Genomic DNA, 26,458 nt, shown 5'->3' with positions numbered 1-26,458 from the left:
ATCCATTCTTACCAACTTGGGACTGATAACAATTTTGTTCATGGGTTTTAATAAAAATTTTGCCTTCCTAGAGTCAAGGTCTAGCACTTACAATTCCTATACATGTTTAATAGTGTTGTTTTGTACCATCTGTGTAGTTGCTGTGGGGTTTATACAGGTAGAGTTACAGTCAATCTTGCTGACCAAGAACAGTTGGACAGTTAAGGACATTGAACAGTTGAATCTATGGTTAAACTATTAAATTCATGATATTTTGCAGTTGACAAATAGGTGAATAAGCTATCCTGGATTTATAATTCAACCAATAATCAAGGGCCTCCTACTATCAAACATTGAACAGTAGGCCCAGGATATAAAGATTAATGAAGCAGCCCCTGCTTTTAGGAGCTCATAATCCATGGGTAGGTCATGGTATGTGGTGGGGTTGCTGTAGGTTTTCTGCAGGCTGCCCTAGGAACCCAGGGAAGGGGCCCAGAAAGAGTCTACATGGATGTCTTGAGACTCTCCTCCCTAAAATGCATGGAATTTCATAATGGTTGAAGAAACCCATGACATGATTATGTTATATGGACAGTCCTTATTGTACAAATTGGTTGGGTTCTTTAGTTCTCATTTTTGTATAAACTAGGCTACTTTAAAAATAAAATTAATTAATCTTCCTCCTCCTCCAGTCATCCACTTCGCTCCCCAAAGGTAACAATCATTAGCCATTTATCGTGTATATTTCCAGATGTGTCCCGTCAATTTTGTAAGTCCTCATTTTCTCCCATACAAATGGGACCATTCTATATGTACTGTCCAGCATCTTGCTTTTCTGCTGAATAATATATAGAATGTGTATCCATGTTGGCTTATGCAGATCTCCCTCACTGCTGTAACACCACGTGGCTCCCAGTCTAGCCCCTCCAACCCTTTCTTTATATGTGGCCAGAAGCATTTCTTACTTTCTTCTAGTTTTCTAAAAATATATGGTCTGTTTCTTTTTTAAATTTTTTTCCAGTTCTTTTTATTGTGGCAAAATACATATAACATGAAATTAACTATCTTAATCATTTTAAATGTACAGTTCTGTGGTACTAAGTACATTCATCTTGTGAGTGATCCTCACCACCATCCATCTCTGTAACTCTTTTCATCTTGAAAAACTGAAACTCTGTCCCCATTAAACGATAACTCCCCGTGACCCCTTCGTCAGCCCCTGGCAATCACCATTCTAGTTTCTTTGTTTGTTTCTTCCTGTTTTTAAATCTTCCCTTGTGCCTCATGCCTCAGCCTCTGGCAGTCTGTTACTATGAGTTTGGCTTTTTCTTTTTCTTTCGATTCCCCATATAAGTGAGCCCATGCAGTATTTGTCCTTCTGTACCTGACCTGTTTCACTTTGCATCATGTCCTTGGGTTCCTCCACAGGGTTGTAACTGGTAGAGGTGTCTTTTCCAAGTGCAAATCTGAATACTCAGACCTCCTTCCCACCACTGTTTCCATCCCTGCCAGTGCCAAGCTTTTATTGAAGACTGAAGACTGAAGGCCACACTCGGGCCTGTAGGACCTGTGAGAGAGAGCCCTTCCCCGCTCCGCCAGCCTCTGGCTTGCTCCTGCTAGATGCCAGTCTGTTCCCCTTGCAGTCCCTTGTCCTGTTCCCCACCTCCTCCCAGGTCTTGGCCTGGGACCGTGTTCCCTCGGCTCTCCCCTGTCCCTGGTTAATACCTACGTACCTGTAGAGCCCAGGTTCCTGCAGACCCTCACCACTGGAGCTCTCCTGATTCCCCAGTGAGATGGAGCTTCCCTTTGTCCTTTCTGGTAGCACCACAGAGGTGGTCCTTCTTTGGCTCAGCATACTTGTATGTCTGCCACTGCTTTGTGACCATTTTTGGGGTCCCTGTACCCCTCAAAAGGCTGGGGGCTCCAGAAGCCAACTGTCTACTTTCCCTCACTCTATATCCCGGCACCCAGCACCATGCCTGGTACATAGTAGGTGCCAAATTAATGGTTGTTCAGGGAATGGATCCTACGAAGGAGGTGAGCTGTTCTTTCTATTCCTTTCCTATGCCTTTCTCTTCTGAAGATTAATGAGAGCTGTTAATATTTTCTAATCTCATTGACTGCCTTGCTTGTCCAGATAACTTGGAGCTATAGAAAACAGAAGGTAATTTGAAATTCTTCCTCTCAAGTAGTGTAGCAGCAGATGGTCTCAAAAATTATCTAGCTGTCCGATGTCTACACATCACACACTCACTCTCTTTTTAAATAACATAGGTGAACACATTAGCTAGTCTGGCTACGTTCATGTAGGTAAATTAAAAACCAGATATAGGGCGCCTGGGTAGCTCAGTTGGTTAAGCGACTGCCTTCGGCTCAGGTCATGATCCCGGGGTCCTGGGATCGAGTCCCGCATCGGGCTCCCTGCTCTGCGGGGAGCCTGCTTCTCCCTCTCCCACTCCCCCTGCTTGTGTTCCCTCTCTCACTGTGTCTCTCTCTGTCAAATAAATAAATAAAATCTTAAAAAAAAAAACAAACAGATATAGGCAGTGTGTTTTAGAATGAAATTTATAAGTCTAATGACAGCTCTTTTGGTGGGGTGGAGGTTGTAGGTGGGTCTGGTTTTATTCTCAGCCTGGCCACAGATGGCCTCTATCACCTTGAGCAGCTGCTCCAAGTCCAGCTTCTCTACCTAGCTCAAGGTGCTTTGTTTAGGGCCAGTTGAAATGTAAATGTGAAAACACTTTGGAAAATGCAAAACCTGAAACAAATTTAGTTGAAACCTAAATACAGCTGGTCTAGCAGACCCATAAGCGTGACATTTTTCCCAGAACAGTTTGTGTGCATGTGTTCTGGGTCATGCACCTGCTGGAGCCGATGGGATCATTGCACCCAGCACACTCTGGTGCACAGTTCCTCCCTGAGCTGTGCTGTAGCTGGTGTAGTAAGTGATTCATGCAACCGAACTCCTGGGATGCCGCAAAGCAATAGCTCATGAGGGTCTTATGACTTATGCCAGGACCGGGGGCGGCAGGTGCAGCCGCCTGGTGCAGATACACTTGCCGCTTCCAGACCAAGGGTTGGATCTCTTCAGATCCAGCCCAATTCCAACCTGATTAGTGTGTCAAGCAGCCATATCAGAGAAGTTTTAGCTGACAGTAAGGTAGAAAAAAAAGAGCAGGGGTAGGGGAGGTAGGGGAGGAGGGAGCAGAGTTTTTCGGGGGAATTTCGAGAAAGTTTTCCCAAAAGTTCCAGCAGTCTGGAAGGCAGAGTTTGGGGAAGTAGAGCAGATGATCAGAAATGTCAGCAGTGTGGGCAGCTCAGGCCTGGGACACCCAGCTCCGCTGTCTTTCCACGGTAGTGGTCGTTGATACGATGTATAGCTGTTTACGTGAAGTTAGGCTTCAACGATGAGGGCTCATCAAGAACTCGTGTGATCCTGCCACGGTGATCGGAGCAGAGCCCTCTACCAAGCTGGAGTAGAAGCAGTGCTGGCTTTCCTTGTGTTGACGCTAGATGGGTGTTAGAGCACACTCTGAGCATTGGACTCCAGCCTACAACTGAATTTTTCAGAGAATGGTGAAATACTTGGAAATCAAGTGAGTCATGCTCCTCTTTCAGCCAGAAAAATGAGCGTCTCTCTCAGTGCGCACCAGGTATTGCCTAATGAAATGGCTGTGATCTGCAACTGAGGCTGAGTTCTAGCTTCACAAAAACACCTTCTCCTGTCCGTGGCGACCTTGCTGTGATTTATGCTGGTGCATCTGCCTGTCTGTGAGCTGGTTCGGATGGAGCAGTGAATGCACTAATAGCTCACTGCTGCATGGGCTTCGTGAGCTTGGGCAGGCAGCCTCGGATGGCCAAACCAGCCTTCAGGGGTCTTGGTGAAAACTCAGGAGTCAGAAGATCTGGATGCGAACACGCTTCATTCATCTCGTTCTTCAGGCTTGGGGCAGGGCCCTATTCCCATTAGGCTTCTAGGAAAGGGCTCTGCACACTTGGCCCTTGTTTGGGAATCTACCCATGCTTTTCTTCTGATTGTCACTTTTCAAGGTAAAGAACTGGTTCTCGGATTCCGTGCACTGAGGATGTAGCTAAGAGGAGGGTCTGAATACCCGGAGATCACAAACACTCTCACAGCATACAGCATGGTGAGAAGAATCTGAGCATTTGGTGGGAAGACGGGCCCTTCCACACCCACCCCTGAGTCCCATTTCCAGGCATCTTGAGTCCTAATGGGCAAATGATGGTCTGGAGCTGGGGGCGCTGTGAGTCTAGTAGAGAAGGCATCCCTTCCCACATGAATTTCACTTCTCTCTTGTCTTATTGAGCCCTTTTTATTTTCAAAACTTCCTTTCAAATCCTGTTCACATCATCCAGAACATTCCACGTGTGTGCAGTTCTGCAAACAGGACATAATCTGGCACTCTTGGCCTGTTTCGGGCAGGACAGTATGTCACATTCTTCCATTTACTTTCCTGCTCAGACCGGTTGGTGTTTTTTGAAAGGGCACAGGGCAATGCTCAGTAATCCTGAGCTCACGGTGTGTGCTCCAGAGGACAGTGCCTTCCTCCTCTTTATCCTTTATCCCTCTTCCACCACCATACCTGCTCCTTTTTAGGACTGCCCACCACGTGCCCAGCAGCAGACTTTCTTCCTATTATTTACATGTTCCCTAACTTAGGCTCCCAGCGAGCCATGGGGTAGCTGTTGCTATTTTCATCTTGCAAATGAAGAAACCAAGTCTCAGGAAGGTCAAGTAAATGTCCCAGTGGGGATTGACAGCAAGGGTGGTGTGATCCCAAAGCCCATACTTCTTCCACTATTGTGTTGGAAGAAAATTCCGTGGATGTTTTCTTCCAATAACTTACTGCTTATTTTAAAATATTTTTATAAAAGGAATATTTTATTCCTTTGAAAAAAGCTGGAAAAGACTGAGAAGTGGAATGAAAGAAATAAAAATGGCTTGTAATCCTGCCTTCCAGTGATCTCTGCTGTTCACGTGTGGTTGTGTGGGGCAGACGCTAAGGACTTGGATCTGCACTTGAACTTACCCAGCCACTGATGCCGATCTCCCATAAAGTAGAGAGAGAAAATCATGCATCTTCGATTGGTCATAATGATTAAGTAAGATGTTTTCAAAGAGCTTAACATAGTTGGGAGGCAACAGATGTTCATCATTACTATCACTCTGTCCTGAGCTTTTCAATGTGTGGATGGACACTTTGAACTCATGTGTGACTGTACCATATGGCCAGGTCCTGTTTTTGTTTTTTTGTTAGAACAAAACATCTCTCCAGCTCACTGAGAGCTGAATATTTAGGTGGTTTCCCATTTTTTTAGCTTTTATAAATTGTTTTTCTGCTTGTGGGGTGGGGAGAGGGTATGGGGGTGGGGCCTCGGGCTGTGGCTGTAACATTTTCTTTCTTTAAAAAAAAATACCTGAAAAGAAGGTAAAGCGAAAATGGTCCAATATGAACTTTATTAACTTTGAACAGTGTTAGCTTTGAGTGGTGAATACCTGGGAGTCGTGCTTATTTAATGAACCTTTTTCAAAATGTGTAATAATTGATCAATTTAACATTTCAGAAATTGGGATGCTGAGATGAACATCCTTGTATGTGGGGCTTTATGCATTTATAGGATCATTTCCCCAGCATAAATTCTAAAAATTGGAATTTCTGGGTCAAAAGGTACTCCATTAAGTCTATACAAGGGCTGTGTATCAGTTCACACATCCTCATGTCTGCGCCCATGTCAACTGTGGTTATCAAAAATTTTAAATAATATTTGGGAACCGATAGAAGAATTGCATTCTTAAAGAACCGTGAAACTAAACACTTTTCTACTTGTATTTCTTTGGTGGATTCCTTTTTATATCCTTTGCCCATTTTTCTATGGTGTGTTCTTGGTTTATCTTAATGATTTGTGAGAGCCCCTTATATATTAAGGACAGTAGCCTTTGATCTAGGTTATCCACAGAAAAGAATTCTTCCCGGTTTGGACAGCCCTTATATTTTAGGTTGCCCAAGCAAGGACAGTGAAGACCCTCCCATTCCAAAGGTCATGGGTCACTTCCAGTCCTTTGCTTATTTTCGCCTCAGATCTCCAGTGGAAGTCGGGTCACATGGCGGAGAGTCTCACCAACATGCCCCGGCACTCCCTGTACATCATCATCGGGGCCCTCTGCGTCGCCTTCATCCTGATGCTGATCATCCTCATTGTGGGCATTTGCCGCATCAGCCGCATCGAGTACCAGGGCTCTTCCAGGCCAGCCTACGAGGAGTTCTATAACTGTCGCAGCATTGACAGCGAGTTCAGCAACGCCATCGCCTCCATCCGGCATGCCAGGTGGGCTTCGGGGGGAGCGGAAGGCGGAGGGGGGGCGTAAGGGAGATTCCGCTTCCACCTGTGCACTCCTGGGACCGGGGTGATGTTATGAACAGGACTTCCCACCTGCAAAGAGGATTTCATAGACGAAAGCATAGGTTCAAAGCATACTGGGGACAGATAATTGAGCTGCTTTATAAGCAACCCCTTTGCGTTTGCTGCTAGCTTTCTGTTTTCATTGAAGACATTCATTCATTTAATTTGTGTTTATCTGTGCTTTAAATAGCCGATTCTTAATCACGGTGTAGGAAACATTTCTTGATGACTGCTTTTTGGAATGTCTTTAGCTACGTTCTTCAAACAGCCTGGATAGAAATAACATTTGATTTAGGGGTTTACTTAAGGAGAAACAAACAGCTATCATTCTGCTGTTAGCGTTCATATCATATAACACGGGGTGTCCTTTTCTGGAGGAAAGACTCCTGGAGAGACAAGGAGTGAGTGTGGTGCCACAGAGGGAGCGTGAGGCCCAACTACCCCATTACCTGACTCTATTTCACACAGACCAGTCAAACCTCCACAAATACTGTTCCTGTATTTAGAATACTGTTCCTCCTTAGAGAGTTAAGGCAATCAAATTAAATTACAAATATTAAAGACCTGTGTAAGCAGATAACACCATATTTATTTCTCTTATCTAACAATAAAAAAAATCAGCTAATCTAACATCTTGTTGACTTTTGCAAAGGATATCGACTACCAGAACAATAATGACAGTCTTTATTAAAGGAAAGCTATCTCTTCTTTTAACTGCTAGAACAATCTAAAGCACACAATTCAGAAAGTCTGTGTGGTAGCGAGGAGTGGGCTGAGCTTGGTGTCTTAAGATTGGGGTTCACGAGACCTAGTGGATGCATAACCTTTGCTGAGACATGGGGTACTGGTCTTGATCAAAACACACACAGATCCAAACTCTGTCCGAATGGCGTAGAAGCTGAGAGGTTCAGAAAGTTTGCTTTCTTCGCGAGGAAGTCCCCAAACCCAAAACTCCGATCTGACTGTGATCTTGCCCCTCTAATGGAAGCAAAAGCCCGACCCTGGCCTCCAGGGAGAGGAGCCACTGGAAGGAGAGAAATTGGGAGACATGGAGAAGCCGCCCCGATGCCCAGGTGGGGCGAGGGTATCTTCTTTTTGAGAACTGTACCCCCCTTACTTCTAGAACTGTGAAGGAGAAGGGGAAGGTGCATCCCCTTCCAAGTCAGGCCCTGCGCGGCTGCTCATTCTTGACCCTCCTTCCTTTCAGGGCTGAGCTTGCCAGCACAGCCTCCAGGGAGCCCTGAGACCAGTCCCTGCCTGTCCTGTTAATTTGACTCCTCCACCGTCCTATACATAAAAGGCCATTTTATTCCTGTCTTCAATGGGTCCTGGCGCATAGTAGGCCTGACTTCCCAGAATTTGAGGTCTGTAGTGAAAGGACAGTCTCTGTTAGGGCCTGGTGTAGGATGTCTTGACCTGCCTGACAGGTGGCTTCATCCTAGGGCAACAGGCCTTGTAAGTGGCCCGCAGGAGTGTTCGCAGTACTCAGAAGTCATGGGATGAGAGGTGGGAGAAGGTGTAAAAAGGAGAGGAGAGGAGATAAGCTGCTTTGTTGCTCGAGAGGCTTCTCTCTCCATTCCTGGGTGCTGAGTTCACCAGGAAGGAGCAGATTCAGGGGCGTTACACTAGGATGTATTGGGAGACCCAAGGAGTCAGGTTCCTTCTACCCCCAGAGGGACCTCTGGCTAAGATTCTTTTGTGTTCGACAGGAGTATTTTATTTCAGCCCCAGAATGGTTTAATAAGATAGGTTCTTCTGAGCTTCCTGCTTATGTAGCCCACTTGGAAGATGTTTAACTGTGTAGTCTTGGAAGGAAAGAATAAACTTGAAAGCATTTACAAACCTGGTTCTTATTTGGTGCCGATTTTTATCAAAAATATTTACTGCAGAATTCCCAACCAATAAGCTCCTCCATGCACCAGCGACTGCAGATAAAACCACTGAAGTTAATACAATACCTTCCGAGATATCTGGAACATTCCCTTATAAACATTGATTCAGCTCTGATCTGTGGTTTCTACAGCATGGCTCTCTCGAGGTCCTGGCTGGGTCTCTGGCTGGTTGGCCCCTTTGCACTCCCTTTTCCCTGAAACCCTAGAAAGGCATTGGAAAAAAATAATAATAACCCTTTTGATATTACCTCCTCCCTAGTTTCCAGGAGTGGCCTACAGCTAACGCCCATTTCACAGCCTGCCTCCCAGCTGCTGACATTGGATCAGAATAACTGCAGCTCAGTAGCCACGCAGGACGAATCCCGAGTGGGTCACCTGTGACATTCACGAGTGGCCGAGGAACGGTCTGGTGGTTCTGACATCAGCACTCAGTTGATGCTGGTGCTCCCCTCTCTCTCTTGTTGAGAGTCCTGTGTTCGGTGACTGCTTTGCTGACGCTCAGGCTGGAGAGAGTTTGCAAGTGACCAGCGGGAGCAAATGGGCCTTCCAGGCTCCAGAGCGAGATCATGTCTCGGCTGCAGGTTGCTCACTGCTCCCCCAGCTCGAAGGGCCTGATCACAGAACACAAAAAAACCCCAGAACAGCTGTGAAAGGATCCGGTCACGTTTTCTCAAATAGCATCTCGGAGTTCTGGCCTTTCTCAAGGTCAGATCCACCTACATTCCCTGCGGTGGTGTTTTAGCTTTTGACTTTCAGGCAAGTACGAGCTGGAAGAACGCACACTCTTTGATCTGCCTTGCAGTTGGTTGCAGTAGCTTACAGTGACATAAGAAGTACGAGACTTGTTACCGGGCGTGTTGGACACGTCAGTGACTTTAAGGCTACTGATGCCACAACTTCTGTTACTGCGTCTGATTTTGTTGCTTTCTGTGCTAGGTCTTTCGGAGGGCGGGACTATAGGCGATTCTTACAGTCTTCATCGAGGGCCTGCAAAAAATTTTAGACCTTACAGCCCTTACACTGTCTGGGTCTCTGTGACTATTTAGCTCTGCCTCTGTAGTGCAAAAGTAGCAAAGATGCATTATGGAGGGGCTCAACTGCATGCCAATAAAACTTTATTTAAAAACAGGCAACAGGCTGTCGTTGGCTTGCAGGCTAAATACATTGTTAACCCCTGGTCTCCAGTATAACTTTCTCTCTTTTCCAAACTTGTTTTTTACATTTAAAACGTATCTTTGTGATAAGGGAAAAAAAAACCCAACAAAACCAAAACCAATGTGTTACTTAAAGGAAGAGTCACATAAATACTCCTGCCATAACACAGCAAGTTCTTACATCGGTTTAGTGCCTGAGAGTTTAAATGGAATTCTGTGGGTGTTGGCTTGTTTCTTAACACAAAGGAAATATAAAAAGCTATTGGGATTAAAAATTTAAGTAGGAATGCGCATTCATTTTTTTTACTACGTGTGAGCTTGCCATGGTGATAGGTGTAGGAGATTCAAGGAAAGTCTTGTTTCATTTTATTTTGTTTAAAGATTTTATTTATTAGTGAGAGAGAGCGAGCGAGCGAGCGAGAGAGAGTCATTGAGCAGGGGGAGAAGCAGAGGGAGAGGGATATGCAGACTCCGTGCTGAGTGCAGAGCCCAGTGCAGGGCTCTATTTTAGGACCCTGAGATCATGACCTGAGCCGAAACCAAGAGTTGGATGCTTAACCCACTGAGCCACCCAGGCGCCCCTCATTTTATTGTGTTTTAGAAGCCATTTTACTTCTCTGTGGTGGATATTGCACTTTGAGGGGAGACCTCTGTATCTCACCTGAGGAATTTGGCTGGATAGGCTTCTCAGGAGCTAGTTGAGTCATAGGACAGGGATTCCAGCTCCAAGATAGCACTGAGGCAGTTAAGCCCTTTTAAAACCAGGTTACCTTAAGAAATAAATAAATAAATAAATAAAATAAAATAAAATAAAACAAAACCAGGTTACCTTTGTAACCAGCATTATGCTTTTTTTTTTTTTTTAAGATTTTATTTATTTATTTGACAGAGACATAGAGAGAGAGCACAGATAGGCAGAGTGGCAGGCAGAGGGAGAAGCAGGCTCTGTGCTGAGCAGAAAGCCGGATATGGGGCTCGATCCCAGGACCTGGGATCGTGACCTGAGCCGAAGGCAGACGCTTAACCGACTGAGCCACTCAGGTGCCCCACCAGCTTTATGCTTTCTGACCCATTCTGGTTTGGAGTTATCTCATTAGCACTGTGCACACAGCCAGTGACTTGTCTAGATACGAAGCAAGGTTCTCGTTCTTCAGTTGATTCCGTGTAAGTACAGTGGCCGCATGGCTGCTTCTGACCGGTTTCAGCCCTTGGCCTCGTTATGCTCAGTGGATCCGAAACACCCATCCTCAAACCTGCCTTGTTGATATTCAGCCCCATGATGACAATTTAAGATGACAGCCTTTTGAATGTTAGCTTGTTGGCAGATTGCATAACGTGGAGGCATTTAACTTCCTAGATTTTGGAGAGACAGATTCTTCCTCAAACTATGAAGTCATATAAAAATAAAATGGATATTTTAAACACATATCCAACCTATTAAGTTGCTTAAATTTTTCCTCTTGGCCAGCCAACTGATTAGTAGGCAATCTGTGATTTGCTGACCCTCCCATCAAAGTTCCCCCAGGAAGCTGTCGCACAGCACCTATGTGAGGACCTGGAGGGCTTTTCCCTGGTATCGCTTGACTTTTGAAATGAATCAATATTATTAGTGGTGTATTGTTACCAATGAATCTAGCTGTTTTATGAGAAATAGATTGTCAAAATATTTGTGCCTTAAAGTAGCTTCTAAAAGTTTCAGCCTTGGGAGAAAGTGTTCCGATCCAGTTGGCTTTTACATTGTTGCCCTTTCCCTAGTCTCAGATGAGGCAGGCTTTGCTCAGTTTAGATAAACAGACCACAGGCTGGAATCCAGCCCACATGTAGGCAAGCACCAGTGCGGCTTCACATTTTAGACATGATTTTATCGAAAGCTTTTTCATCTTTTGGTACTATCCTTGGATTTCCTGGTGGCAGAATGCATTAACTCTTTAAGTCTGCATTTTGCCTGGTACCCATCTGGCATGGTTTGTGCCTTGGTGCCCCCGGAGACCAGTAAATCTTCAGTGAATCAGAACAAAAGATTGATGAATGTTTAAACACAAAAGATCCGATGAAGAATGCATCATTTTCTCCTTTCCCACTCCGTTCTACTTCTCCTTGCTGAATGTAAGAAGACCGGCTCTCCAAGATAGCAAAGGGAAAAGGAGGAATGGGGGCCGGGAAGGTAGGCTGAAAGCCATGGTAAATAAGCCCCTTGAAGTCTTCAGGGCCCATCCCACCAGCCTTTTTAAAATGTAAGGTTCTTTACATGTTTCTTTTTTTGAACCTTATTGGACTTGAAATGGTTAAAAAATGTGGTCTCTTTTGAGGGAGGAGGCACTGTGGGTAAATGTGGAAGACTGTTTAAATCATATGGTACTCCAGGGACTTTAGGGAAGGTGAGGCCTTCAATGGGAAGAGACCACCCAGAAGTTGAATTGGCTTTATTTTAGTACTCTTCCATCTTAAGACTGGTTTGGCAGGAAGTCCTGAAATTGGATTTTGACACCCCTGGCTTCTGGGCGTCAGTCCTGCTGCTGAGGGGATTCTTGTATACACAGATCTTTGGGGACAATGGCTTGTGCTCAGAGAAAAACAAACAAACAAACAATGGCTTGTGTGTACGTGGGGTGTGCAGAGGAACGGGTAGATGGGGTTGAATGATGGGTGCCGACTATTACGGACAAACATCTCCTTATCTGAAGTCCTTTCCTCTCTCTGCCCTTCTCCTCATGTTGGGACCTCAGATGACCTCTGAGCCTTCCTAACCTTCCTGTAAGTCCCCAGGAAGACTAGTATGTTCCAGGCACTAAAATGGATGTAAAATAAACTTGCCTCTCCAGATGGTTAACGGGTCTCAGAAGAAAAAGCCAAATAGATACATGTTGTCTTAAAACCTATTATAGGGCTCTCCGGCCGACTGCTTTGCCAGGATTTAACCTGGAAGCTTCAACATTCATTTGGACACCATGTTTCATGAAATCCTTTTTTTACCTCCTGCACTGGAGACTAACATGCATACTCATTCAGCGCTGATATCCGGATCTCTTAAATTTCTGTGCTTGCTAGAGAATATCTTTCTTAGGGTATTTTTATTGTTCCATCTGATTCTTGAATTTAAGTTAATTCTCACCACTTGCTTTTCATAGGACTTGAGATCCACTGTTCATCTAACCGGGGTCCTCTCTCCCCTGTGGTTTCAGGTTTGGAAAGAAATCCCGGCCTGCGATGTACGACGTGACCCCCATCGCCTATGAGGACTACAGCCCCGATGACAAACCCCTGGTCACGCTGATTAAAACAAAAGATTTGTAATCTTTTTGGGGGGATTATTTTTCAAAAAGATGGGATACTACCCTCATTTAAATATTTTTAAGAAAATAAAAAGCTTAAGAAATTTGAAATGGTAGCTGCTCAAGAGTTTTCGGTAGAATATCGAAGAACTAATTTTCTGCAGCTTTTAGTTTGGAAAAAATATTTTAAAAAAAACATAATTTGTGAAATCCATAGACTACATTTTAATGTACTTTCAGCTCTTTAAACTGTATGCTTCGACTAGTGTGTGCTCTTCCCATGGTAGATACCGTCATGAGACGCAGTTGACTTTCTGTGGCTGTTACAGAGGCTAAGTCTAATCGAGGAGAAGTTTCTATGTGACGTGTGAGTGCTGGCTTTCTGAGTAGTTAGAAAACATATGTAGAGTATGACCCATATAACAGTATACCCGTTAACCTAAAACGAAGTCTGAGATGTTTATTTCGTGAATAAGAAACTAGTTGCATTTATTATTCCTAACCCGAATGAAATTAGCCTTTGCCTTATTCTGTGCATGGGTAAGTAACTTATTTCTGCACTGTTTCATTGAACCTTGCAGAAATGTTCTTTTGAGTTCGTTTTTGTCATTTCCATAACAGTCGTCAAGCCAGGCCTTGAAATCATGCAGCAAAAGGGCCTCGTGAGGCAAATTATGATCACATTGAATCTATATTTCCTTTTAAAAGTCAAGGGTTTTATACCGTGAGTAAATTAAATTTACGTTGGAGTTGTTTGTTGCTAAGAGGTAGTCAATATAAGAGAGTACTATTTCCTTCCGTAGTGAGTATTTCTCATAGTGCATCTTTATTTATATCCAGGACATGTTTGTGGCTGTATTGGATTGATATGTGCTTCTTCTGATTCTTGCTAATTTCACAGACTATTGAATAAATGTTACCAAGTCCAGGATGCACTTGTCTCTCATTCTTTTAAAATTATGGAAAACGTTTTGGGTTTGATATTGCTTGTCAGTCTCCCTGTTTTTCACATCTTAACGCTGCCAAGGAGCCATTCCTTTTGCCCTCCTGATTTCCTAACTGCCAGGGAACCATTCCTACCTTCCTTTAAACATGAAAGATGGATTTTATTTATTTATTTTGAGAGAGAGAGCATGCATGCGTACATGAGCGGGGGGAGGGGCAGAGGGAGAGGGAGAAGCAGACTCCCCACTGAGCAGGGAGCCTGATGCGGGGCTCCATCCCAGGATCCCGGGATCATGATTTGAGCCGAAGGCCACCCAGGTGCCCCTAAGAATTCTCCTTTTAGCATTTACATCAGAGCCAGCCAGCGATGTGCAGGACACCTGCGGCCTCAGGAAATGTCTCCTATATGCTGCTGTCCAGGGGAGGTCAAATGAAATTGCCTTAGCAAACAGCAATTTGGTCCTTAGGAACTTGAAAGCAGCTTGCAGTCAGCACCCTATATTCAATTCTATTTTGCATCCAAATGCTGCACCAAAGTCCCAGTCTTTTTTTTTTTTTTTTAATTCATTTTATCTACACATGGGAACATTTGGTAAGGCCAGGGAAAAGGCCCTGAAACCAGGTGCCAGGGAGGGTTTCAGGCAAAAAGAAGGATTTAAGATGGGTTCCTTTCCCTCTCTTCCCTCAAACATCTGTCCCCAACCCTACAAACGACATAGCAACACACCCAGACTGTTGATTATTAAATGATATGTTAATATTTTTAGTTTGTATAAGCGCCTGGACACGAATTTAGAACAAAATATGAACATGATCGGTTGAACATCTGTGGGAACATCACAGACCTTGCTTATTTCCATCTCCTCGTGGGAGACGGTCGGTGGCGTGGCACACAGATCCGTCCATCCACGGAAGAGGGGCCTAGGAACCTAGGTGGGAGTTCAATTCATTTTCCCCTTGACTCCCCTCCTCCACGCCCGAGGGCAATGTCCGTGCTGCTCTCTCTTCCTCTAGAAGCTGCTCCATCCCATCCTCTCAACCCTCCAAATTCTTAGATGCATTGTGATGCCCCTTGAAGGACTTGCTTGGAAATCTTGTGTCAGTCTCGATTGTAATTTGTCTAAGACATCCCACTGAGCATTCGCTCTGCATCAGGCAGCTGGTGACGAAAGGAACCACAGGAAAGGGACCCCGGCTCGCAAGGTCACAGCTTCTTGGCAACCAGCACCTCATCTAATCGCCAAATAATGGTAGACCCCCCGCCCCTACTTCTGAGAGCCTGGTGAAGGTGAAGGAAAGGTAAACTCTGGGCTTCGTCATTTGGAAAATGGGGACAAGGATAGTGCCCCTTGCAGGATCATCGGGAGCATTACGTTCCAGAATGTGTGTAAATCACTCAGCTCACCTCCAGCACACGTTAATCATTCCGCAAGGTAGCTCTTGCTTTTGCTGCCGTGCTTACATTAGCTAGAGACCATGTCCAAAGTCGTCAGTCGGCTCGCTCTGATGGCTGTGATCTGTAGTCAGTGCATCGTGGATGGTGAAGTCCTCCGAAAGCATGGCACCCTTTCCCTGAGTGTGCACCACACTCTCCCGTTTTTAGTTGTTGCTTGGCACAATTTGTGAAAACAGCGTTTGATGAGCCAGAGTACTTCACTTATTGAACTGGTGATAGTCTCATACCACAGTGGAGTTGGAATTAGCCCTTTTCTAACACGGGTTTTCACAAGACGAGACAACTGTACGTCACAACAGGGATCCCCGCCATCAGAAGTGTTCCAGCTCGTTCTGTAGTTTTTACACAGTTCTTAATTCTTGCAAGGAAATGGCACGCACAGAGAAATTATTTCCAAGTGATTGTTAACAGTTGAGAGCTGGTTTCATGGACATATGTACCAAACACAGTCCATCTCTGCTCAACACATGTTGGCACCTGCTGGCCCTGGATCACCAATTCTGACCCTACTCATTAGAACAGGGACCTACTTTTAATCCCTTGAGGAAACTCCATACTGTTTTCCATAGTGGCACCAGTGGGAATGTGCTAAGATGATCTGATTCAACCTGGTGCCAGCCCATTTTGCCCCACCCACCCCCCTCCAGTGGTCTCTGCCGGGAGGGAGGAAAGATAAGAGTTCCACAGAGGACAATCTGAAAAACACCGGACCGGCTAATCCATCCCTGAGACTCTTCATTCCCCTACCAATGCACCCATCTGTCCAACAGGTGTTAATGGAGCACTTAGTATGGATGAGGCCTTTGCTGGGAAGTCTCTTTGACGTTTAACATCTGAGTTAGGACTTAAAGGATGGGTAGGAATTACCCAGGTGAAGGGAAAGCAAGGTAATGTGGAGCCTTAAAGAGTGAGAGTAGGCACTACTGAGGAACTCAAAAAAAATGAGTCAGGCTGGAGCATCAAGTGCAAGGTCAAGATTAACATGGCCCACTCTATGACCCAGCAAGTTCTCTCCAGGGTAAATATCCAAGAGCAACCAAAATATGGGTTAAAAAGTCTTCTACAAGAATGTTTATAGCAACTTTTCCATGATAGTCTCCAATATACTAGAAAACCATTAAAAAAATAAAACAAAAAGAGGTACTGAAATACACAGCAACACGTCTGAATCTTGCAGGCGTAGGTGTTGAGCCAAAAAAAGTCAGACACAGCAGAGGACATAATGCATGATTTCCATTTATGTGAGATTCCAGATTGGGCACAACCAATTCACGGTGCTAGAAATCCAAACATTTGTTGCCTGTGGGTGCAGAGAGCAGTGGAATGACTGGAAAGGGCCCAGAAGGACTTTCCTGGGATATGGAAATAGTCTGTATCTTGATTTGAATGATAGTAACAAGAGAGTCTACTTTTGTCAAAAGTCATCAGACTATACGCTGAAGATCCGTGTGTTTTATGGTATATAAATTTTTAAAAATCAATGAAGTTTTAAAAATTAAGATTAAAAAAAACGTGCAAGAGGGAGAGTGGGTAGATTGAAGAGGGAGAAGTGGGTAAGGATCGGAAGACTTCTGGGGCCAGGGGCAGACTTCCGTTGTGCTAGGATAGGGAGGATGTGGAGGTCATGTGTTGGTGGTGGAGGATGGCCATGCTGCAGGAGTGCAAGAAGATAGGAAATTCAGTTAGTGCGTTAGAAACCTCAGCTTCTGGATTGAATCAGCGGCTCCATGGGTTTGTAACATAGGTTTTGCTAGGATGAATTTTTATGCTAGTCATTAAAATTTTCTAATCCACAGATTAAAATTTAACCCACAAACACATTCCCAGTCTGCTGTTTGGCAGTAGAAAAGGACAGACACCCGATTGTCATCTTTCTGGTGGCTTATTAGAAAATTTCCAAGTTGTTCAAGAGGATGTTCACAAAATTGAAATCCTCTTATTATTAGACTAGTCCATGTGGAAAATGTTCCATGGATAAATTATTTTTTAATAAGGCAATTTCCTATTTTCCCAAGTCAAAATACCCCTTAACAATTTAAAATTCTTACATTGTGGTTTCCTTATACTTGAGTCAAGCAACTCTCGCGGTCTTTCAGAAATGTGACTTCCATGGAGATGCATGCAAATTGCAGTGAGATGCACGTAACTCCCTTAGGGACGTACGGGTGTAATAAACATACTAAGTGGTCCTTGGATCAAGCTGAGTTTTAGGCAGATCTACTCCAACAGACACACACACACAGACATTCTATGGAGGAAATTATTCTGTTCAAACCTCACTCTACAGGGGAGCTGATGGAGGCCCAGGAGGAGTGGTAGATGACTTTCCCAAGGTCAGTGGGACACCAGTGCTATTAAGAAACAGAAGATGGGTTCATGGAGCTAGAAGGATGAGCAGCACAGTTCCCGGCACATTGCACACAATAAATAGTAACTCATTATTCTTCCTAATGGGCTCTTGTCTGCATTGGCCATCCCGAGGTCCATTGTGTGCACAGAAGACTGGGGAGTAGGATGTAGAGAAATCAGGAACTGACTTCAGGGGAAATTACTTCATGTAACTTTGCTCATTGGCCATATGAACACTTTAATACAACTCAATTTCCAGAAGACTCATGAGTGCTTCAGCTGTGAACTCAGGGGATGAAGTGTAGAAAGCTTTCAGGACAGATAATACTCGTGTGGTGAGGCTTCCTTCCCTCAAACCAGGCAGCTAGGGACATGACTCATGTGCTTTGTTCTTTATATGAGTTTTAAGGTGTATTACAAGTAGACTACCCTTAATTCTCAAATCGTCTCACATGCGAGTGATGAGAACTATTTTTGAAACTGAATAAGAACTGTAATTCAGTTTTAAATGTGGAACTGTCTAGTTTGGAGGCAGTGGGTAAGCCTGAGGCCTACGGCTGATGGTTTCTGAACAACAGGGCCAGCTGCTTTTCGAGTTCTGATTTTCAGGGTTCAGCAGACTCGACCTCTCGAAAGGCTACTACCACTCAGGTTCTCTCCATAAGGGGTGGGTGATCTCCATGCCGTTCCTCATGGTACTTCTGAAGGCAGTCACCTCTTCACATGGACAGGATCAATTTCTGGCTACTTTCTTCCCAAGAAGACTCATTCCCAGATTCATTGCTTCCAAGGCACCAAACAGCTTTTCCTTCAGCCTCTTCTGTTTTGTTTAGGCATTGACTCAACTAGATTGTATGATCCTTCTGGGTGGAACTCCATCTTTTCTCCTTGTCCCACTCATCAAAGGTAACCACTATTTGTAGAGTGGGTATCCTTGCATACCCCTCCTGTGCCTTTCCCACCCCATCTTATCTGGGGTGGTTGAGGAACACCAGTGAACCCTAATGCTCCCTTACCTGATTCCTTTATTTCCAGTATTCCAAATGAATGTGTTTGTATCAAATCAGAGCTTCCTGAACTTGCCCAATGATGGGAATTAGTGGCATGCGTATGAGAATAATGGACTCCATGACCTTCTTCAGTAGAGTGATTCAACAAACATCTGTCCTGGGCCTGCTTGGGGCCAAGTTCTAACAACTTAGGGTGAACAATAGGGACTCAGGTTGATGGTCTTCAAGGAACAGCAGTTGGGAAAGAGGGTATGTTGAAAGCTTTGGGTAGGAGGTGTGCAGAGGGTACAGAATGTTGAAGAGCCCGACCTGGCTCTCCGTGTGCTCAAGTCTGGGCCTGCGGCATGGGCAGTGCCTGTGGGTCAGCTCAGAGTAGAGAGGCTTCTGTCTTGCAGGAGAGAGTGATAAATTATTGCTGGCTATTTCTGTTCCAGTCCTGACTGTTCTTTTTAAACTCTATGCATTAATTTGGCTACTGTCAAATGACTGGCACCAGAATTCATGCTGAGCAATTTACCCTCAGGGGCTGGGGCCCTCGGGCCATTTGTAAAGGCCTTTCCCACTTGCAGTGAACTTGCAAATGCCAAGGACTAGATTCAACCAAATGGAGAATTGTTTCTGCACAGTTGGGCATTTGACTCTCGTTGTGACAGAAAATAGCCCTGATCTCCCAGTTTCCAAGAACCTCAGAATTTTAATCCGTAACTTTTCCATTTAATTTATTTGTATTAAAAATAGATCTTTCTGCTCAAAACACTGTCAGACTGAAATCACTAATTTCAGATCCCTCTCTGGCAAAGGAAATGGGCCTGGGGAAGTTGGCAGACACGAGGCTGCTTGGCTGGGTGTGCTTCTCCCAGGCTTTGGAGGTGCCCATCAGGTGATTGTAGTTGGCTGCTCTATACAGGGAGATGAGGTTAGAGGGGGAGAGGTCCTGGAAATGAGATGTGCCTTTGAACTCTGCTCCGCTTGGTCTCTCTGAGTCTTGCACCTGAATCGGGTTAGTTCTTTTTGTTTTTGTTGTTGTTGTCGTTGTTTTTTAAACAAGTTGGTTTTTAAGCTACTCATTAAATAAAAGGCACTGGAGGCCATTGCTCTCCCTTCTTGCCTTTGTTCCATAGATAGAAGCATCTTCTTTGCTCTTAGAGAAGGTCTCCTCCTTCCTGAACGGCGATGAGAAATGACGGGCTATGTGCACTCAGGTGGATCCCCCCAGCATCCAGCAGCGTCCCCAGAGAACACCTCCAAGCAGGGGTGACTTCCAAAGTGCCATTTTCCTCCTGTTAGCAAGCTCTAATTTGTCCAAATAACCATATTCTTTAGGGGAGCTGACCTTCTGTCTCACGTGCATATTATCCAGCCATGTTAGTATATTTACAAAAGGCTCCTCTCCAAAGTCAAGACACACGCCCTTCACCATGCGCAGGGCTTGAAATTTGTCTGAGGGGCCTCAATTAGGGCTTCTGTTCTGTACTTAAGCCTCCACCAAACACCCTTCTGCTGGACGGTAGTGCTCTGTAACAGCTATGGGTCTGTAAAGGTCCACTCTGCTTGGCTAATCCAAGGTTGCAAGGCATTTCCACCCTGGCAACAATATGGGCATTTGAAGCCACTGAGGCCAGTCTGGTGCTTTCATGAGCATCCTGTTTTGAGGTTTTGTAGACAACGTAGAAGGCAGAAGCTCCTATTGGGCCACTTCTCCCTTTTCATTTTGTTCAGCAGGAAGAGGTCGCAGTCGGTCGTACCAACACCGTCACTCCCTGGTGGGTGGTGGGGCACAGGACACACCGTCTCCCTGATTCTCAGACTCCTTCTCTGGAGAAGGAGGCGGCTCTTCGAGCCCTCCTGGGCCTTGAGCTCTAGGATTTGCTTTCCATTTATTGTCCAAAATGTCCAGAAATTTCCTGCCATTGCCGGTTGATGCACGAGTACTTTACAAGAATTGCTTGCAACAAATATAGTTTCCAAATGTATTTGCATTTTAACTGTTAGGTGATTTTTCTGTAAGATGCAAAAGACTTTATGTTTTACATAATTCTTCTCTCCCTTGGTGCCTTCTTCTGTTGCCCGTCCTCTTGAATGTTCTTAGAGTACCGATAATATTCTTATTATATCCGAAGCTTACAAAAGTCAGTATGTAAAGTCCTGAAATTCAGCAGAGTAGGAAAGGACACAGATGATTTACAGAAGAAGTACATATGCAAAAAAAAAAAAAAAAAGAAAAGAAAAAAAAGAAAAGCAAAGAAGAGAAGAGAAAAAATTTCGGATTCACCAGTAATGAATCTAGTGACATCTCAGGAGTGACATCTCAGAGCTGTAAAGTCCACCCTCTTCCAGGCATGGGGGCAGCAACTGCCCTAAAATCTCCAGGTAGGAAGGACTAAGGTTGATGGAGGGGGAAGGGAGGACGGAATGGAACTTTGGGAAACTATCTGTGAAGTTAGATTGAGTTGGTATGTGTCCGAAGATTGAGCAGAAGACATTGATCAGCCAGCTTAAAGAACAATGATGAGAGGAGGCACTGGTTACCCCTCCTCCCCCCCAAAAGAAGAAAGCCATCCTAGGGCACATCTGTGAGGAGGCACGTGAGTCGCACCATGTGGGGTCATGCGTCCAGAGCATAAGGTGGGGTCTCTGCCTGGTCGAGGGGTAAAAGCCAAACTTAGAGCCAGGTGTAAGGGGAGCAGGGAAGGCCTCCGGGAGGGTGTGATTTGTGTGGGGAAACCAAGGGATGGCTTTGGCGGCTGGGGAGCCAGACGGGTGTATGGAAGGTAATGCATCACTCGCCCGGGCTTTGGTTCAGTACCCGCTGTGTGTGTGCGCCTGCGTACGTCTGCGTAGGTCTGCGTACGTCTGTGTAGGTCTGCGTAGGTCTGCGTAAGTGTGCGTAGGTGTGTGTAGGGTATACGTACTTCAAAAACAGAACTGCAATCGCACTGATTACTATTTTTTAACCTTTTATTTTTTCAATTTAACATTCCTTCGGGAGCGTTTTCCCTTAAACATAGTTGTTTTGTGTTTTTTGTTTTTTAGTTTTTATTTATTTACCTATTTTTATTTATATTTTTATTTTATTCCAGTGAGCTGACAGTGTGATATCAGTAGCAGGTGTACCATATAGTGATTCAGCACTTCCATACAACAGCCGGTGCTCCTCACAAAGGATAGTTGTTAATGTCTCTGTGCAAATATTTCTTTCCCAGGGAGACCAGCCATGACCCGTGTTAAAGAGAAGCCCCTGCCACTCCCTGAACACCCGTTCCACTTAATTTTCTCCTAGTCTTTTTTTTTTTTTTAGATTTTATTTATTTATTTGAGAGAGAGAACACATGAGAGGGGATAGGGTCAGAGGACGAAGCAGACTCCCTGCCGAGCAGGGAGCCCGATGCGGGACTCGATCCAGGCACTCCAGGATCATGACCTGAGCCGAAGGCAGTCGCTTAACCAACTGAGCCACCCAGGCGCCCCTGATTTTCTCCTAGTCTTAATCACTCCCAAATAGACAAACACATGTAGGCCACGCTCCGCTGTAAGCTGTGGGAAGGTAAGATGCTCCTCTCTTTTGCTCACACCTGTCTCCTCCAGGGCTGGAACTTCAGACTCGCACAGAGTAGGTACTCCATGAATATTTGGTGCTCCCACTGTGTAGGTAGCATCGGGTCCAGAATCTATCAGGAGCTCAAGAAATGTTTGGTGAATGAACCAACTAAGTAGTCAGCAGAGCCAGAGAGGCTTTTGTGCCCCAGGGGCCTGGGCGCCTGTCTCCTAAGCCCTCCAGGGACTGGGGCCAGGGGGCCAGGGGGCCAGGTGGCCTCGCCCATGGGGGCCTGTGGGTGGACGGCTGCCACATGAGTCATTGTGGCTACCGAGAACGGCCGGGGAGCTCAGGCAGCCTAATGAAATGGGCTCTTTGCCCCAGGAAGCATTTTGTGGATTCCAAGGATCAGAGGGGACCTTAGTGAAGAAATGGGATCTCATAGTCTTAACCTCAGAGGCGACAAATGTCTTCAAGAGCTTTCTGGGCTGTAATTGATCGTGTTTGGAGCAAGACCACAGTAGCATCCTGGCAGAGGCCATCTGGAGCGCCAGGAGGGAGGAAGACCAGGCCTAACTGGTTATGTGTGTATCTGGTGGGAGGCTGAAATCTCTGAACACTGGCTGGAAACCCCGGGGTTGGCAAAGCAGCTCCTCCTTCCCGGGCTGGGAGCCTGGGACGCCAAGCAGGAGAAAGCCAGCCTTCCTTCCCACTTCCTTCCCACGTGCTCTGCCGAAAGTCCCAGTCATTGCTATTTTCCCCGTCGCCCACACATTGCTTGTCTTGGATTTGGGGTCTGTTTGAATGGGAATTGGTCTGGGTCTGAACGCCCAGAGCAGAGTCCCCTATTTTCCATGGGAACCATTTACCATCACCATGAGTAGCAAAATAGGAAAATGTGTGTTGGGAAGGCCTGTTTGTGGAACTGTGAGGTTGGGTTACAGGACGTTAGCATTTTTACAAAGAGGGCAGCTTACAGGAATCGTTCCGTGTAAAAAATTCATAGTTTGCAAATCACAAATGAGTCTAGAAGTTCTTGAGCTCTGGGAGGTTAAGCCTATCGGCTGACTTCCTTAGACCATTTCTGCATGGCCACAGCTCCAGTCCGGCCATCAGCTGGTGGCTACTGGCTCCAAAACCTTCCCATGGCTGCTTGGAAGCGTTTTACCGGCCACACAGGTCTCCCTGTTACAGGAAGAAAGCTCCTGGGCGCCCAGGCGGGCCTTTCTCTTTTCATCATACTGGTGTTCGCTGCTCTGACTAGGACGCAGGTTATCTTATTTCTTGCTGGTTTGGGTGCATTTTAAACCCTGAGGTAGACAGGGTTTCTCGGCTCCCTGTTCACCAGGTCTGGGAGACCAGAAGCTGGTGGGAAGAAGTGGGGTTATGGCAAGAACCTACTTGTCACTTCCAGAAGATGCTCAGCTAGCTACTCCTGGCCCCAAGTGAAGGAAATCAATGTTTATGGGAAGGAATTTGCTCCCGCTGGGAGCATTTAAGCTCTTGTCGGGGTCTGGTCAGGAGCCTGTTTTACTCTGTGTAAATGTGTGTGGGTCCAGATGAAAGGATACTCTGGCAAACCGTAAGCGGAGCCTCACAAACCACTAGTTATCTACCACCTGCTTCAGTTGCCTTCCAATAAATAACATCTTGTTGCTTTCTTCAGATTGACAGCGAAAGTCATAAATGTCAGGCCCCAGGACTTGATGATTCAAAAGATGTCACTGACCTACCTGGTTCCTGAATCCTGTCTGAGACTGGGCATATTTGGGATCGAAGGTTACCAACCCGTGCACAGAGCTTGGCACCTTGACCTTGAATGGAGTCCCTACAGAGATTTTCCCTTAAGCCTGGCTCCTGAACTTGGCTGCACTAGGGGGGACAGATGAGATTAAGGATGCCCAGTCAAATTTGAATTCAAATAAGCAGCGAATAAATCTTTAGTGGAAGTATGTCTTATGCAATATTTGGGACATACTTCTACTAAAAAATGTATGTGTTCTCTGATATTCAAATTTCACTGGGCCTCGTATACTTTATTTGCTAGACTCGGAAATTGTTGGCTTAACGCTGGAATCATCTGGAAGTTTTGGAAAATACTGATGTCTGGGTCTCACCCCCAAAATTCTAATTTAGTTGGTTTTGATTGGACCTGAACATAGGAGATTTTAACAGCTTCTCTACTGATTTTAATACGCAGAAAGGGTTGACTGCCACTGTGTTAACACGGCTTCTAAACTGTTCTCAGCTTTGCAGGGGCACCTGTGTGGCTCAGTTGGTTAAGCATCTGACTCTTAATTTTGGCTCAGGCCCTGATCTCAGAGTCCTGGGATGGAGCCTTGTGTGGGGCTCTGTATTCAGCAGGGAGTCTGCCTTTTTTTTTTAAGATTTTATTTACTTATTTATTTATTTGAGAGAGAGAGCGGAAGCAGGGGGAGCGGCAGAAGGAGAGGAGAAGCAGGCTCCCCGCTAAGCAGGGAACCCAATACGGGATTTGATCTCAGGACCCCAGGATCAGACCCAAGCCAAAGGCAGACGCTTAACCCACTGAGCCACCCAGGCGCCCCAGGGAGTCTGTTTAAGGATTTCTCTCCCTCTGCCCCTCCCTCCCACTCGTGCTTTCCCTCTCGCATGTTCTCTCTCTCTCAAATAAATAAATAAATCTTAAAAAAAATTAAACTGTCTCAGCTTTGCAAAGCTTCACACATTTTTTTCATCTTAATGCTCTAGGTTCCCTTAATAGTCTGCTTTACTTAATCCAATATTGTTGGCTAGTCAACCACCCTGAGCCTCAGTGCGCTCAGCTGTGAATAGGGGCATGGAACCCGGTTAACCCCTGACCCTCAACATTACCCATCAAATTGCTCCTCCGTGCAGAGAAGAAAGACCCGTATGTATCCCAAAAGGCCTAAAGCCACTGGCCACAAGCAAGAAAACATTTTTGAGCTCGCATGATTTAATCTTCAAAATCCCTGTGAATTTTGTGTTTTCTTCTTCGGTAGACATTTGTGAGTCTTAATATAAAAATAACGAAATGTTTTTCCTTTACAACATTCACGTAAGATCGACAGCAAAGGTGGATTCTATTTATCCCACAATGTCGTGGGCCTCTTGGCTCACCAGCAAGATCTTCCAGAGGGAGCACACCCTGAGGTCATGCTCCTGTGTGCTATGGAGTTGGTTCACTGATTTCACTGAGACACAGTTACTACCTTTCTGTACTTGGAGAAATACAGAACTCGGTGTTAGGCACCGTTGAACTTGCTACTGACTCGGGTCTCCTTCTGGCTCAGTAACAGAGAAGGTGAACAGAAACAGGTTTAAAAGTGGCCCCAAACTTAGAAACATCCTGAGACTTCTTGGATGCAAGGCAAGGTAAGCAAATCATGGCATTTCACGTGTGGAATTCTGTGTAAGTAGTAAAAAGAATGAGTTACACTTTTTTATTTGTATTTTTTTGGTGTTGACCTGGAAGGATGCTCATTCCTTCTAGTTGGTGAAGAAAGCAGATTATAGGATAATCTAGCCTGGACAGTAGAGAGATAGGTTGGGTGGGTTGGGGATAAAGGGAGACTATTCCATTTGCTAGACTCATTATAGCGCATCACTGGGGAGTTGGTTGAAATGCAGAAACTCAGGCCTTACCCCAGGACCCCCAGTTGAAATCTGTTGTTTAACAAGCCTCTTAGGTGTTTAGAATACACATGCAATTTTGTGAAGCACTTCTTTAGACAACTCTGGGTTGAGAAAAGTGTCACAACTGCTATGTATTACTTCTGCAGCACATGAGCGAAATTAAAATTTTTTTGAAAATATGTTTGTAGGTTCAGTATATAGTGTTTATGGTAACTTGTTATTTTAATCCAAGCAAGTTTCTACGACCTGTGCTATTTCTTGGCAAAGGACGAAAGCAGGATGGACCTGAGTCTGCCACACACACCCTGTGTCCGGCGGTTTCTCTGACTTAAATTGGTTCATGTTCTGAAACACCATCCTGTGTCTGCACGTCCCCATAGGACCAGGCCTGAGTATGACTGCATGTGTCTGCATGTCACTCAGGGCCGTGGTGGCTGCATACCAGGGCACAGAGCCTGGCATGGAGAACAGTCAGCCCTTCCGTGAGCTGACCGTATTTGCTGAGTGACAGAGAAGCTTTGCAGAGTTTGGTCTGGTCAGTTAGGAAACTGGCTAGACCGGGGAAATGCTATGGTTTCAGGAATTGTAAATAACGCTGAACAGATCCCTTCTTCTAGCAGTTTCCAAAGCAGTCTGTCATAGCCTCCTCAGTGCCTTGGGAGGAATTTTCAGTGGAGAACGAGGTAAGGCTCTGTTGGTTTTGCTAACAGGATAAACAGTTCTCCTCTGACTTGCAGACTGGCAACAGCCCCACTGGACGCCCTCATTGCACATTTCACTGTCCTATAAACCATCCTATGGGAAGGC

The 26,458-nt window shown here is 45.3% G+C and overlaps 1 protein-coding gene across 1 annotated transcript in view; it reads left to right on the top strand.

Annotated features, from left to right (window-relative positions):
* DNER (delta/notch like EGF repeat containing) overlaps positions 1-13,292 on the top strand; it is a 299,213-nt gene extending 285,921 nt beyond the window's left edge. The window contains exons 12-13 of the mRNA XM_021682968.1: positions 6,081-6,327; positions 12,631-13,292. Coding sequence (XP_021538643.1) covers positions 6,081-6,327; positions 12,631-12,742 — 359 coding nt within the window. The 3' untranslated portion in view covers positions 12,743-13,292. The remainder of the gene's footprint in view (positions 1-6,080; positions 6,328-12,630) is intronic.
* The last annotated feature ends 13,166 nt before the right edge of the window (positions 13,293-26,458 follow it).

Source organism: Neomonachus schauinslandi, chromosome 3, assembly GCF_002201575.2.
Source record: "Neomonachus schauinslandi chromosome 3, ASM220157v2, whole genome shotgun sequence".
Classification (NCBI taxonomy): Eukaryota; Metazoa; Chordata; class Mammalia; order Carnivora; family Phocidae; genus Neomonachus; species Neomonachus schauinslandi.
Note: the sequence above shows the minus strand (reverse complement) of the source record. Positions and strands in the feature narration are given on the sequence as shown.